The sequence below is a fragment of the Leguminivora glycinivorella genome, chromosome 18 (genome assembly GCF_023078275.1).
Source record: "Leguminivora glycinivorella isolate SPB_JAAS2020 chromosome 18, LegGlyc_1.1, whole genome shotgun sequence".
In the NCBI taxonomy this organism is placed as follows: domain Eukaryota; kingdom Metazoa; phylum Arthropoda; class Insecta; order Lepidoptera; family Tortricidae; genus Leguminivora; species Leguminivora glycinivorella.
In genome coordinates, this window is record NC_062988.1 from 12,470,504 (window position 1) to 12,485,022 (window position 14,519).

The window sequence follows — 14,519 nt, forward strand, 5'->3', positions numbered from 1 at the left end:
GGCATTATCAGTAGAAAGAAAGAAAAAAAACATTTATTTGGTGTAAAACTTACATCTTAGTCTATACACCAAAATGGATGCCACTCAGCATATGCTGATGACTAATTTAGCCATGGTGCTGGTTTTCAGGTCAAGCAAGTGCGAAATTCTCTAAATTTTGTAGTTTCACCGTCATTGACATTTAGAGAGGTTTTGTTTTCCTTAGTAGGTTGATTGTTTGTAAGGCACAGTGCTCTGTTCCATGGGCCTTTCTTTCTCATTTATCATATAAAATTTTAAAACAATTTAAAATTCCTTAATACTTTGTGATTGTGTTATTTATTATAAATAGTTTGTTTTCAGTTCCGATATTGAAGTAGTTTGTGAATGTGGTGTTTAAGAAACACTGAATTCTATCAAGTATTTTTAACAGGTTTTTTATGTAAGCTGATAAAATATAATGCCATAGTGGCTTGTACCTATAAATTAGTCAAATAAATTTGATTGTTTGGTTTCAATCTGCCACATTAATTTCTATAAATAAAATGTTATCTCTTGCATAGCTTGTACTTGCCTTCTATTTTTCTATCTATAATTGTTGTCATCCAAGTTTGTCTGTTTAAGGCAGCGTTCCCACTTATCCGTCGCGTGTCTCGGGGCGCGCAAAGGGCGTCCGCGCCACGCCACCTGAGTGTAATTCAAAAAGCGTCTCCTCAGTACATTTTGTATAGGAAGGACGTAAGGCGCGCCCCAGGTGGCGTGGCGGCGGCGGGGCGCGCGCCGCGCCGCTTGGTGGCGCGCCTTACGTCCTTCCTATACAAAATGTACTGAGGAGACGCTTTTTGAATTACACTCAGGTGGCGTGGCGCGGACGCCCGTTGCGCGCCCCGAGACACGCGACGGTCTGGTGTGGCCGGTGCCTAACTACTGCAGCTGGCCTAGTTGTGTTGACGGCCACATCAGCTTGAATATATCTTTGCTGGTGGCAACACTTTTCCAAATTTCTATTTTCTTGCAGCAATTTATTAAAAGCCTGTATGTGCTCCTAGACTTGTTTGTTAGTTCAACCCGTTTATGTCGGCATTTAATTTCTGAAAATTTGATTCCTTGATTTCTAGCTCCAAATGACAGTCTTGAACCCTGTTTTTCATAACTGTTAATAGCGTTAATACATGTTTTAATTTGCTAGATTTTTTTAATACATACCTGGTCTTTGATCAGCTTTTGGGTTCTCCTAATATACCTATTAATCTTCATATACTTTTTAAAGTTTTTACTATTAAAGATTACTATATTTTTGGAGTCCCTACTCAATTGTGTTTCACCGCTTACCATCTCTTGGTACACATTTTGTAGTTGCAAAGCATCATAGTGCTCACGTTCTTTCCTAAACAAATTAAGCTCATCATTCGCCGCACCCAGTTCTTATTCTAACTGTGTGATGCGGGTTAAGGCTACTTCATAGGTTGAAGCGTCCACTTCTCCGCAGGCATCAGTTAGCTGCACATCATTGTCTACCAGCTCTCTTCTCAATTCTGAGTTTTTGTCGATGACCTTCTGGAGCTCTACTTCGCTTTTCTCCCTTTCCTCCAACAACTGCTTGGATAAGGCCCTCGACTCCTGTAGGTCCTGTGTTGTAGTCTTAAGCTGCATATTCAAAGGACATGTAAATTTATTCATTGAAATGTCGTTATAATATTGTCTTTTATTCATTTGTGGATACCAGTTTCTTCTGTTGTGAAGTTTTTTTCAGAATTCTTACATCTCAGTCTCAGTATTTTCAATACTTTTCCTGGTCACCCTTCCGCTAGTGTAACATGGCTCTTGGAACCATTAGTAGCTCCCTGACCATCTCGGAGTTAGTTTGAAGTAGTCGAAATTTGACCCACCTCTTTTCTTCAATGTCTTTCATATTCGAATGGAATGTCGTGCTACGCATCCAACATCTTAATGTTGCGACATTCAAAATAGAGGCGGTCATTTTGTAAAACTAGGTCAACAGGTCTAAGGTGTGGCCCAATGACCACAAAAGAGTCAATGACATTAACAGCCGCCAAGTTATCGACAGGAATAACAACCGGATCCATTTTCCCGTGTAGGTACATATGTGCACATCTAAGCGTCGTGTGGGTTGCACCAACAGTTCTGATTGCTCTGCACCGTCTTCACGATCTGTGGATGTCTGTAATGAGGCGTAGAATCAACCGGCATGATAGTATTCTCGACCATTGTATTGGCTTCTTCGGTATGCGCAAACAATGACTGAATTTTAATAACTTGCTCAGCACATTTAATTAGATGAAATCGTACAAGTAGGGGCGTTCACCATGACCTTCGATATTTTCGATCTCATACTTTTATAATACTAACTATTTCAGTTTAACTAAAGGCTAACTGCAAGGGACTAAATATTAGAGCAAAATTAATCAATTACTTTACATGATAACAAGGAGCAGTAGACTGGCAAGAACGTAACACGGTTTCCCTAAACGTCTGTCTTCTGTGCGAACTGTCGCTTGTACATATGTTGCCTACTGTCAAGTGACGGTTGCAGTCTACTGTCGCGACGCGAACCAGGAGGTAGTCCGAGCTGAAGTTTCTTCACATATCTTTGTAATGTAGCATAACTTATTTTCCGTTAACATTTTTTTATTTCCGGCTATCTTCTATAACAGCTCTAACGGTTTTGAGGTATACTTCAGCACGTATTGGAATTGACAACGTTTTGCGATGTCACATCTAATGCAGAACAGAACTAGTTTCTGATGAAGTGGTTCTAGAACTCCGGGGTGATCACGGGGAGAGGAAAGACCTACGTAGCAGAGGCGTAATAACAGATTACGCCTCTGCTACGTAGGTCTTTCCTCTTGTTTACCACAGCAACCTACGACTTTCCTGATGCATTTCTTTTTATATTGTGAGATGTACAATATATTTCTGGAAATTCTTTAGAGAAAATCTGTGCTATTTCATGTGCACATTTCTTAAGCCTCTGGATCCCGGCACTATACCAGTAGGATCGTCAGTTAACTCTTTTGTAGCGATTAGTCTGGTTATGCGACTTCTCAGGGTCTGGTCAAGTGATCCTTGATTTTTTTCTCTCTCCTTGACTTTGCCGAGGCTTTTTACGACCTTAACATAGTAGACCTTATGGGGGGCTTCCAATAAATAGGCCGGGAAGACATCGACAGTACTCTCCACGTATTTAAATATTTCCTCATCCAGAATAAAATCCACCCTGTATTTCTATTAGGTAGTAGGTACTGAAGTAGTCTAAGCATAAGGCATACATACTTAACAAGTGAGGACGCCTCACTACATATATTATTAGGTAACTTTTGATCCTGGAAAGCTTGTATGGGACCAAATAAAAATATCCTAAGTTATGACGGTTTATCGGAGTGAAAGAGCTTGAAATCGAAAAAAATATTCAGTACAATGAACAAGTCGTCAAGTAATCATTGCATTTTCACACAATATAGCTAAACTAATAAGGAACAGGGGGACAATTTCGTCTGATACTGTATGCACGTGCCATATGTCACCAGTGGACGCTTTATAAATTACTGGCCAGTTGAAATTACCCCCATGTAACCTGGGGGCACTGTATCGTATGTGAATCAATAAAAGTACAAACAATTGTAATAGTTAAATTATAATAATAGTTAAAAATAAAAGATCGTTAAATTTCAATTTCAATGGGAACGGGAACGGCAGTTGTAGGTTTATTCTGATGATAAGAATCACCGGAAGATGAGTTAGGATACCCTTCTAGGTTGACCTTTTCCAACGCATCTTCCAGGCTTATATTGTAGATAAAACTCTGCACAACGCCGTTCTTGTCTACGGTGAGGAACACATGTCCAAATCCTGGCTGGTTGAAATTTTGCGGGGTGACGATGGCCGCGATTTCATGGTCCACCATCCGCCGTAGTTGATGGTCGGACAGTGTGTAAGGGAACCCGTTGATGCCAACGAGTTGATAGGTAGTTGTTGCCGGCTCTACATGAGCGTTTAGCTTTCGGCTTAACTCGAGTAAGTCTTGGGGCGTGAGAATTGTTTTGGTGCCATCCTTAGTCACTGATTGAATGTAGGGCAGGTACAGGCGTTTGTAGGTTCCGTCTAACCCAGGTCTCTTGTCGGTAGGTGCTGACGCAACCTGATGATGGTAAAATAAGGAATTAGTTATTGACGAATGAATCATTTATTAATTAAGTTTGATATTTTTAATTGAATAGGTTTAATTTTTTATAGGTAATTTATTATAAAATATTTGCTGGAATTGACGTTTTTATAACAATTTTACAGTGATTTACTGTGATTGTTTAAGAGTGTGTCATAATTTCATAGTATAGTCTGAAATTTAAAATAACACACCTGCCAGGTTAATAAAAAAAAAGAGTGACCTCGGATAGCTCAGAGCCCTTAAGGGTGTCATCGATGTCTTAGAATACTTGAGCAAAGAGTAAGAGCGTTTTCGCATTATCCGATACGATATGGACGTAGGCCCGATATCCTATACATTAATTAAAGTCTCTAGCATCTTTGACATCTTTCCTACATCCGATATCGGATCGGATAATGTGAAAACGCTCTTACTGGACTTAAAACATATGGACTAAGCCATATTGAGAAAGTATATTCCCACCTTAATTGAGGTAGCAAAACTACCCCGAAGTAATCGGATAAGCGGGGTCGCTACTCCTCGACAGGTAGCCATAAAGCTGCCTGATGTTTTATTAATTATAATATAAATCACAACAATAAATAAAATGTTTACCTGATGTACCGCAAGCGTGACAAGAAATACAAATGTAGGCCAAAACATGATTATTACTAATGTTTTATAAGCGCGTTTCGATCACTAAGAGATATAAACACAGACTACCATTCTACGGGCGGATCTTTCCATATTTATAATGGCCCGGCGAAAGGTGACATCATTGATTGCAGCGAAGGGTTGAGTACATACAAGTATAAGGAAAACTGCACTAGGAAAATTCAAGATATGGCTCGAAGTGATATGGGTAAACCCTTATACAAAGAAATTGCTCAGCAGGTAAACCCCGCGGTATGATCATTTATTATAGGAAGCTCATTCATACAATGGAAGCTGCAATATTCTTGTCTTGTCATGGTGCTCTGGGTGTTAAAATATGTTATGTTATACCTTGTGTAACAGCCAAGGGAGCACCATAAACAATAGCTATACATATTATGCAACAAGTGCGGAAAGTTCTCCGACGACTGGGAATAGTAGATTATACAGTTATACACCAAGGGAATAAAACACTGTTTTATGTCACGGGCGCGACATTGAATCCTGAACGTAACGAAGGACTCCCAGTTTTACTCCCGAGGGAGTTATAGAATTAAGACTGAGTCCTGAGTGCAGTGAGGGATTCAAGCGCCCAAGACAAAAACAGTTTTATTCCCGAGGTAGGTATATACTCTACTTTTCTCACCTTATGCGAGACAAGAAAAAACAGCAAATTAATAGTCAAATCACTTTCATCACTAGACATTTTCGCTATTATTCTTCAAATGGAGCTATAAAATGATACCGCCGCAACTTGTCACAACTCGTTTCTGACAGCATTTCAACAAATGAAGATCGTGCGTCAAATGAAAATCGAGTCGGTCGCGGCTTCGGTTTTTGAAAATCGAGTTGGCCATGCCCGCCGCGGGCATTACGGCTTAACGAAATTAGACTTTATCGTCATAGCAATAAGGTGCAATTATTTGGCAATTACATTATTGCGCCGTGTGTAATAATGAATTTTCATACAACATTATATCACGGTTGTTGACAAGGGATATAATGTCATGCTTTCCGCGAAGTTCTAATGACATATCGATACCTCTGGGTTCAATTGGCGTAAAGGACATTTTGGCGAAAATGAGTTATATATACAGTTTTGTTCAGAATTTCAAGCGCTATCGATCTGTGTAGTTAAAATTTCGATATCTCTTAAACAGTTGCCTTTACGACCAAGATTTTCTACTATGGACTTGCAAAAATAGCTTTTCTGAAGGGGCGTAAATATCAAGTCATTAATTATAAATTATTATTTGTGTAGTAAAGGAAATCTACAAATAAAAATATAGTCGTAAGTCACCTTGATACGAGTATATATTGTTGCCCTTTAAGCCCTTACTTTCTAAGGATCACTTTCTATAGTAGTGTGATAAAGTTGGGCGTAAAGGACAAGTTTTTTTGTTCTTCGTCCTTTACGACCAGCACTAAAAATATTTTATCCGCAACTGTAATCGATATCTTTGGGTTCAATTGTCGTAAAGGACATACATATAATGCAGGTTTCCAAGACAAAGATAAACCCACTTGTTTTGTTTTTTTGACCTATATTTGTGACGTGTATAAGAAACATATGCAGATTACGAGTATCTTTAACCTAGTGTAGCAACCGTAGTGATAAACTAAACGATTTAGAAGATAGATGGTTGTAAAGGACACGTTAAAATGTTATAACGTCCTTTACACCCATGATTTGATAGGGTCGTAAATGACGGTCTTAGATGATTTTTATACAAAAGTCGGGGCGTAATTGTAACCGAAATGGTACAAATGTTGTGCTAAGTTTACAATTAAAAACTGGAAAAATGTATCAAAACGTACTTAATATGGCATAAAATAGCTACATTAGTTTAATGCAGTGTATTATTTATCTAAGCTATCTTAGCTACAAAAAAGAACAAGACTAATATTTTATATCCAGTTTTGTAATAAAGAAACAATATTTGCTGAAAAACTATCTAATACTTTGGCAACAAATTCAATGTTATTTTTTTTAGTATTCGTCGCTGTCTGAATAGTCAGTAGGTTACGCAGTCAGTCTTTAATTCTAGCAGGGAAACGCTTTCGTAGTATTATTATACTGCGGCGAGATGTAGGTAATTAAAAAAAACATTATGGTAATCAGGGTACGTACCCAAATGCACAAACTCTCACGATAATATCTATTTCGTAGCTAAGTATATATCTTTATCGCTCTTGCGTATTGCACCAGACTGCATTTTTGTCGGCGTCTGGCGTCGACGATTGCCATTCAGCTACGCCGGCAGTAAACTTTAACAGTAGACTATACTAACATTTAGTGCGACAATAACAGGTGCGTTTCGCTAGCGAATGAGCGTTAGCGTTTGGTGACTTGGCTATGTACCCAGGTACTTAAAGCATTGACTATAATATTACTAGGATTGAACTCATAATTAAGATTATTCTTATTTAACAGGTTTAAGACTAAATAACAATCTTCTGTTTTAAAATTATCAAAAATATGAATCAACATAGTAGGTAGTCTTGACTACAGTTTGTATACGCGTCCTAACTTGCGTTTATAAATAAGTACTTAACTCTTAGTTATTCTTAGAACTTCTTTCTACTTTAGACTTAAAATTACTATCTTATTAATATAGTCTACTATTCACAGTTGCTGATTAAAGATTTACGTGATTACCATTAGTGTTTTTATATTTACTTAAACTACGAAAGCGTTTCCCTGCTAGAATTAAATACTGAATGCGTAACTTATTGAGACAGCGGCGAGTACTAAAATAATAACTTTCCAAAATATGAGATAGTTTTTAAGCAAATGTTGTTTCTTTATTGCATAACTGGATATAAAATAGTCTTGTTCTTTGTCTTTGCTAAATATTTAGATAAATATACACTGTAACACTAATGTGGCTATTCTATGCCATATTAACTACGTTTTGATACATTTTTCAAGTTTCTCAATTGTAAACTAAGCTAAAAACAGTTGCCATTTGTACCATTCCGGTTACATTTACGCCCCGAATTTGTATAAAAATCATCTAAGACCGTCATTTACGACCCTATCGACTCTAATTGTTCAAAAAAATCGTGGGTGTAAAGGACGTCCATAGCATTTTGACGTGTCCTTTACAACCATCTAACTTCTAAACCGTTTAGTTTATCACTACGGTTGCAACACTAGGTGAAGGATACTAAAAATCTACATATTTTTCTATATACGTCACAAATATAGGTCAAAAAACAAAAAAGATATAAACATTTTTCTAAAAAAAAAGTTTTTTGCTTCTCCTGAAAACCTGCATTTTGTCCTTTACGCCAATTGAACCCAAAGGTATCGATATAATCCGACTTTGTCGAGCATGAGGTGTGAAAATCATCTTTATACCAATGCTTTACTATGCCACAGTATAATAAAGAGTACTATCGTACAGTATGGCCACCCCCGCTCCCCGCTGAAAGTGCCGCCCACCCCCTCTAGGTTTCCTCACAGTTATCGCCTGTCTAAAACGCGAACATTCGACCTGTCATATGTCACTCATACAGGCATAATTTAGGCGTTCACCTACACGAGCTTAGACTGCTAGGAACGCGCCTTTTCATATATTTGGTCGCCAGAATCCGAGGTGTGACTATGCATTGTGCGAGTATCTAACTAAAAAAAATATGACAAAATACTTTAATTATTAAAAGTTATTTTAGTACAATTTTCGAATCTGAGATACATTGGTTTTATGGGGCTGATTGTGAAGTTCAAATTGAAAAGTAAAAGCACTGGTGCGGAAAGGTACTACTTTTAGCACGGTTTTGCTTACATAGTTACAAACGCACGCGCACTTTTCGAGCACGTGCATTGTAAAATGCTATTACATTTTTAAGCTTCCACAGTGGCAATATTAAGTCATGCTTTGCCAACTGAGCACCATGGAGGAAAAATATAGGTACAAAGTCGCCTATTGGAGTGCTATGTGAGAACATTAAATTATGTGCTTAGGGAATTACTATTGTCTTCGACTAGCGCGATAGTTACTCATGTCATAAAATAAAACTATGGAGGCAGATTAAAAAAAAAAGGGTGAATTTGAACAGCGTCTTTCTGATCGCATTTCCAATTCAATTCAATCCATTCTTTGTGCGGAACCATTAAATTTATTCTAGGCACCGATCGTCCACCGGTTTTTTTACCTATTTTCGGCCCGCACCGCGCACTTTGAAATACCAGAGATAAGTCTGCAAATTAAGATATGCAATATTGTCATTTATATTTGTAACGTGAGTTACTATGCAAAATATAGATTAGTTTTATGTTGTTGAGGACAAAGTTTTTAAAAATCAAATCATTGTGTACACTCAGGAGAATGTTAAAGGTTTATTCTCAAATTTTATGTATTAATTTTATATTATGTACGATATATGAAAACTGCAATGTCACAGTTTCGTTTTCTTTCAACCCCTTATTTGCCAAATGAATAGTTTCAGCCTACCCCATCACTTAAAATGAATACAGCATCCTGCTACCTTTTCACTGCTTTAACAAGATTTAAACTTGCATAATCGTGCTTACCTTTATTTGTTTTTTATTATTATATTCTTGCTTTTATTAGGTTTGACCATTATCAATATTATCACACAGAGTTGGATTTTCAGTTTCCTCATTTTATGTAGAATAACATAATAAAGGATATCGATTAAAGGTTAAGATAACAAATAATAATGAGCTTAAATAATCAATTACCTTACCTATTGTGTTACACTATCAATATTTTCAATTTACAATAATAATTTTACTTTGCGAGCCTTTTGTTATACACCTCATTCTTCATAATCAATATCATGAGTTATTTCATTTTATATGGCGAACATGGCACTTAAGTTTAACACAACAAACAGTGGTGTTTGGTCTACGCTCTGCCTTGGTTCCTTCACTTCCTTCCAGTGGTAAAAAGTACTAGGTGCTAATGCTAACCCTAAACAGGACAGGGTCAGTGAACTTACTTATAAACAATCGGTGGATGACAATATTTACTTGTGTTAATTTGTCGTCGTATCATTTTTGGGTCTGTTTCCGACACCGGTAACAAACGTCACAGGATTTTCAGACTATTCTCTTTGTAGCTAATATTCAGATGACAAATTGTACTTTTTTTTTAAATTCAGGAGTTATAAACCTTAAGTTCAAAGTGTTTGTGGCATACAAACACCTTACGTAGTTCCTGGATCCTCAGGTTTAAAAACCGATCACTTTAATACACTGGAGCTACTTTTGTAATTCTATCTCCTATGCTGGAACCTAAACTTAATGTTCTGACGAGATGAAGCCTGGTGACGTAGGTGGGCCGCTGCTGCTAGTACCTACTCGGGCTCTGGTTTCACAACGGTCTCGACTGACGACGACAGCGGCGTGGCGGATTACTTGACAGCGGTGATACGAATGCTCGCGGAGCAAAAAAGGGTACCACGCTAACCGCGTAAATACGAAGTCCGGTAATTTGATTCATACGAGATATCTCCTTACCGATGGATATCGGCCGATACTTACAATTTGTTATGGTCTAGTAATTGCCTCTCCATCTCCGGTGAAAATGTTGGCTTGAACCTGCCCAACCCCTTTGTAGTCGATTCTAAACTGCCAAAGGTGCGCTGACTTGTTGTCGAGTTTCGCCCAAACTAGCAAATATGCGCTCGTTTTGGTTTATTTTTATTAAGTATGTTAATTTTCTTTGAATTTTAAATGGTGAAATTGGTGAACTGCTCATCACTTAAGATTTTTTGTGCTTCCGATTAGAATTCCTTTTTTGTGTAGATTTTGTAATTGATATAACATCCGACAACGGTGCTGAATTACTTGAAAGTAAGGGAAACCTAAAGAGCTCAACACTCCGAGATGAGTTTCTACCTCATTCAGGACGTTTCGGCAGCTGCTTGTAGAACTATCCGCCGGTTTAATCTTACTAAGAGCAGAGTAGAGCATACTTGACCAGTTCTGCACATACGTATCTTTCTTTAAGGGAATTTTTGTTGGTAGTACTAAGCTATTCAATAAGCTTCTTTGCGTAGGTAGGTACAAGAACTTATTGGACTTGTCTACATCACTAAACCGTCGGCTGTCAGCCAAAGAACGGACTGATCCCAAAACTGGCGTCATGTCAAGATGTCGCCGTGATATTCCGGTAAGCTCAGCTTAGGTAGTTTCCCTGAGACTGGCGGGCCTGATTCCTTCGATGTGGTCCTCGCTCGTCTTAACCTTACTTGCAGCTCGCATAGGATTTCTTCAGCCTCTAGCTACATAGTCGCAATCTTGGAAACCTCGTTGGCGTCAGGCTCACTGACAAGTCTAAAGTAGTTATTGATTTCCATTAATTTCTTTTCAAACCGCTTTTTATATAGTTTGGAGATAATGATCTCCATTTCAAGTATATGTTCTTCAGTAAGGGAATCAGGTGAAATCATATGTATGATTTCTATTGCCTTAATTGACAGACTCTAAGTGCTTCTTAAGTAAGCGTGTATACCTACGTCAGACTTTTCAACATAGACCAACATCTTTGTACCAGACAACTTGTGATAAGCGACTGATAACTACCAGCAGTAGGCGTCATCTCAATACCCCCTCGGGGGTTTGGGGATGCTGCTCGGGGCATCGGCCCCTTTCAACGGGTTCTACCGCCAGCCATGGATATGGCTGGGTCCTTGGGGGGGAGCGGTTGCTCCGGTGGCGTCAGGTCTGGTGTCTTCTCACACCGGCGAGTTCAAGCCAGCTGGGTGAGACCCCTTTGGGGGAGGCCCAGCTAGCGAACGTCAGCCGGTGTCAGGGTAGTCGGGTCCGGGTGGCCAGCGGGTTGGAGCTCCGCTAGCTTCTTGATGATGGTCGGGACAGGGCTCTGTCCCGACTGGACGGCGACGAGGAGCTCCAAGAGGATCCCCTCGATTATTTTGATGGCTTCAGTCCGGCTGTCTGTGGCTCCCACTTCGGACTTCGGGGGGGGGGGGGGGGGACCGTGGGGGGCGGGCCGGTTGGGGGCTGCGGCTGTGGCGCTGCGGCGATCGGAGCGGTCGAGGGCTGCTCGGGCTGCTGTTGCGACGCGGGGGTGGGATTTGGGCCCGTCTTGGCCGTCCTTCTGCGGGCTGGCGGGCGCTTTCCGTCATTGGCGGCTGCCATGAGGGACTGCGGCGCGTTGTTTGTGTCGGCAGTGGGCTGCGTTGAGGCTGGCAGGGGCGCGCCAGTGCGCGCTGCCACTCCGGCCTTCTTGTTCCGCGCCTCCCGCTTATAGACCGGGCATTCGGTGCTATTTGCGGGGTGCGGGCCTTGGCAGTTCTTGCAGGTCGCTGGCTCCTTCCGGTCCCGCTTGCACTGGCTGGCGGGGTGGGGTTCGGCGCAACGGACGCAGGCTTGGGGGCGGTGGCAGTTCACAGACGAGTGCCGGAACCCTTGGCATCTGTGACACTGCGCTGGGCCCTTCCTGCCGCGCCAGGCCTCGATGATGACTCCTGGCATACCCAGGAGCTCTGAGACGGCGTATATCGCCGGAGTCGTCTCTGCGGTGCGCTGCAGCTGGGCGTGGAAGATGCATCCAGGCCGGCCGCTGCGCGCGCGGATCTGGCGCACGAAGTCGGGTAGGAAGCCTTTCTTCCTCAGGTCTTCCTCGATGTCTGCCGGCGCGGTATTCGCTGGGAGGCCGCGAATGGCTACCTTGAGGCTCCGCTCTGCTGGAAGGCCATATCAGAACCAATGTATCCCACTAACTACCCCCACTCGGACACCCCTTTTATTCAGGTCAACGGGGATGCAACTAGCGGCTAGTGGTGGGGGTAAAAACACACAAATCTGTTAAATGGCTGTGATTGGTTAAATCTTGGACCGATTACCATGAAAAATCATTCGTTTTAAAGCTAAATATTCAGGGATGCTGTTTTCATTACAAATTCTATGAAAAAAGTTATAATTTCGAAAGTTACACCGCACAACGTAAAAATTGTGAAGTGATTCCGTTTCTTTGCTCGCGAGTGTATATTTAACATATATACTAACTTGCCATATTTCACTCACTTTCCTATAAACTTTGTGACAGTCATTTAGCACCGGTTCCAACTGCCATCTATACCATGTGCATGATGTTCCCATAGGACACCAATCATCACATCCTAAGGTATCTGTGTTGCAGCCATATCCTGCAGGATATTTTCGTGTGTTTGTTACTTGGATATCTGGGTGTTCATAGCCGTCATAACATTTACCATTATTCCAGCAGTCTGAGTTCAATTGTTTGCATCTCCATGTCTTGGTAACAGACAATTTGTAGTCACAGCTAAAGTACTCAGCCTGATATCTAGTCACATGTTTAGCATCACCCATTTTAATCTCTAACTTCTCGCCATCAACAGTCTTGAAACAGATGTTAGATCCAGTAGCTATTGACATAGAGTACATGTTTACATCTTTGCACACGTGCAAGTCACATATTTTCCCATTTGATGATAGAAACAGGGTCTTGTCACATGCAAATGTTGTCTGGACAGCTGCTTGTACTGCTAGAGCAGCTGCAGCAGCATGGGCAGCCCTTTCACCCATTCTATGGTGACCGTTGCTTCTGACTCTCTCCTCTAATTCAGTGCTAAACCTATTTGCTTCACCCACATCTTGAGTTATCTCAGCATAAATTGGTTCATCACCAGTATTTTTTTTCCTAATGGCAAGTCTCGATTCACGGATCATATCATTAACTACTCCACTTTTCGTCACTATCAGCCTAAATAAGATAGGATTTTTTATGCCTGTCACTTTGTTCAATCTTGCAACTTTCTTCTCTCTTTTACGGTCATTTCTTGTAAGGTACCAGTAAATCATCCAATCTATCGCATATGATATTCTTTTCCTGCAGCAGCACATGGCACAGGACAATAACATTGCCCACATAAATGCCACTGTCATCACTCCAAATGCTATCGGTATCCATGTAGTCTTGCACTTTTCAAATTGCTGGTTGTATGCACAAAAGATGCCACATTCTTTGCACTCACTGTCAGAAAAACGGTAAAGAAAGAGAGGCCTATTTAGTGAAAACTTTAACAAATGCCCTGGCCCGCTGTAGGTCCATCCCATAGCGGGCTGCAAGGACATGTGCTGAATATTGGCCAGCTTTTGGGCCCGGCGCTATAAAGTTACAGCCGACCTCCTCTGCAGCAGTTGGTTAAATAACTGTTCCTCTTACCAAACCTTCAACCCTTTGGCCCTTGGCAAGTTGTATATGTTCGATACGTAGGCCAAAAGTTTGATGTCCTTCTCATGTGTGAATGGTATTTTGGAGGACGTGGCGGTTGAGGAGCTGGGGGGAGTTACTGGGGCAGCTGAGGAGGGCTCAGGTTTTGGAGAGGAGGTCGACCGGAAAAAACTGGTGAGCTTGCATTGCTTGCTGGGTCCCGACGCAGCAGCGAAAGTGGTTGTGGCGCAGGAAGGGGCGTTGGCAATGACGTCGGGGGCTGAGGCGGTAACGCGGCGGAAGACTGGAAATAGCAGTTTAGGGTGGCGGTGGCGGTGGTGGCGGCGGCAACAAGGCGGATAAACTGGTAGTTTCTGCAGTTTAATCGGTGGCCCTTCTACTCTGAAAACATTTCTTTTGCATTCCCGAGGAGGAGTTTGCAAGTGGTGCCGGAGGAGCTGCAGAGGTCGATATCGAGGGCGACACTTGATAAGATGTTATCAACGTAGCCAGAGCTGGGTCTTCTTTTGGCTCCAAATAGACAGCCA

General features: G+C 41.0%; 3 protein-coding genes across 3 annotated transcripts; all 3 read right to left on the reverse strand.

The window, feature by feature from the left end:
• Window positions 1–3,617: 3,617 nt before the first annotated feature.
• LOC125235890 lies at window positions 3,618–4,887 on the reverse strand. Its single transcript, XM_048142518.1, has 2 exons — window positions 4,760–4,887; window positions 3,618–4,138 (listed from the first exon to the last, which is right to left on the reverse strand). Exons 1-2 carry the CDS (start codon window positions 4,805–4,807, stop codon window positions 3,662–3,664), a joined length of 525 nt encoding a protein of 174 aa, XP_047998475.1. The 5' UTR covers window positions 4,808–4,887; the 3' UTR covers window positions 3,618–3,661.
• Window positions 4,888–11,320: 6,433 nt separating this feature from the next.
• Window positions 11,321–13,678, reverse strand: LOC125236184. The gene is made up of 2 exons (XM_048142900.1): window positions 12,522–13,678; window positions 11,321–11,357 (listed from the first exon to the last, which is right to left on the reverse strand). Exon 1 carries the CDS (start codon window positions 13,659–13,661, stop codon window positions 12,621–12,623), a length of 1,041 nt encoding a protein of 346 aa, XP_047998857.1. The 5' UTR covers window positions 13,662–13,678; the 3' UTR covers window positions 11,321–11,357; window positions 12,522–12,620.
• On the reverse strand, window positions 11,563–12,269 carry LOC125236148 (predicted GPI-anchored protein 58). Its single transcript, XM_048142848.1, has 2 exons — window positions 11,772–12,269; window positions 11,563–11,682 (listed from the first exon to the last, which is right to left on the reverse strand). Exons 1-2 carry the CDS (start codon window positions 12,267–12,269, stop codon window positions 11,563–11,565), a joined length of 618 nt encoding a protein of 205 aa, XP_047998805.1.
• Window positions 13,679–14,519: the final 841 nt, after the last annotated feature.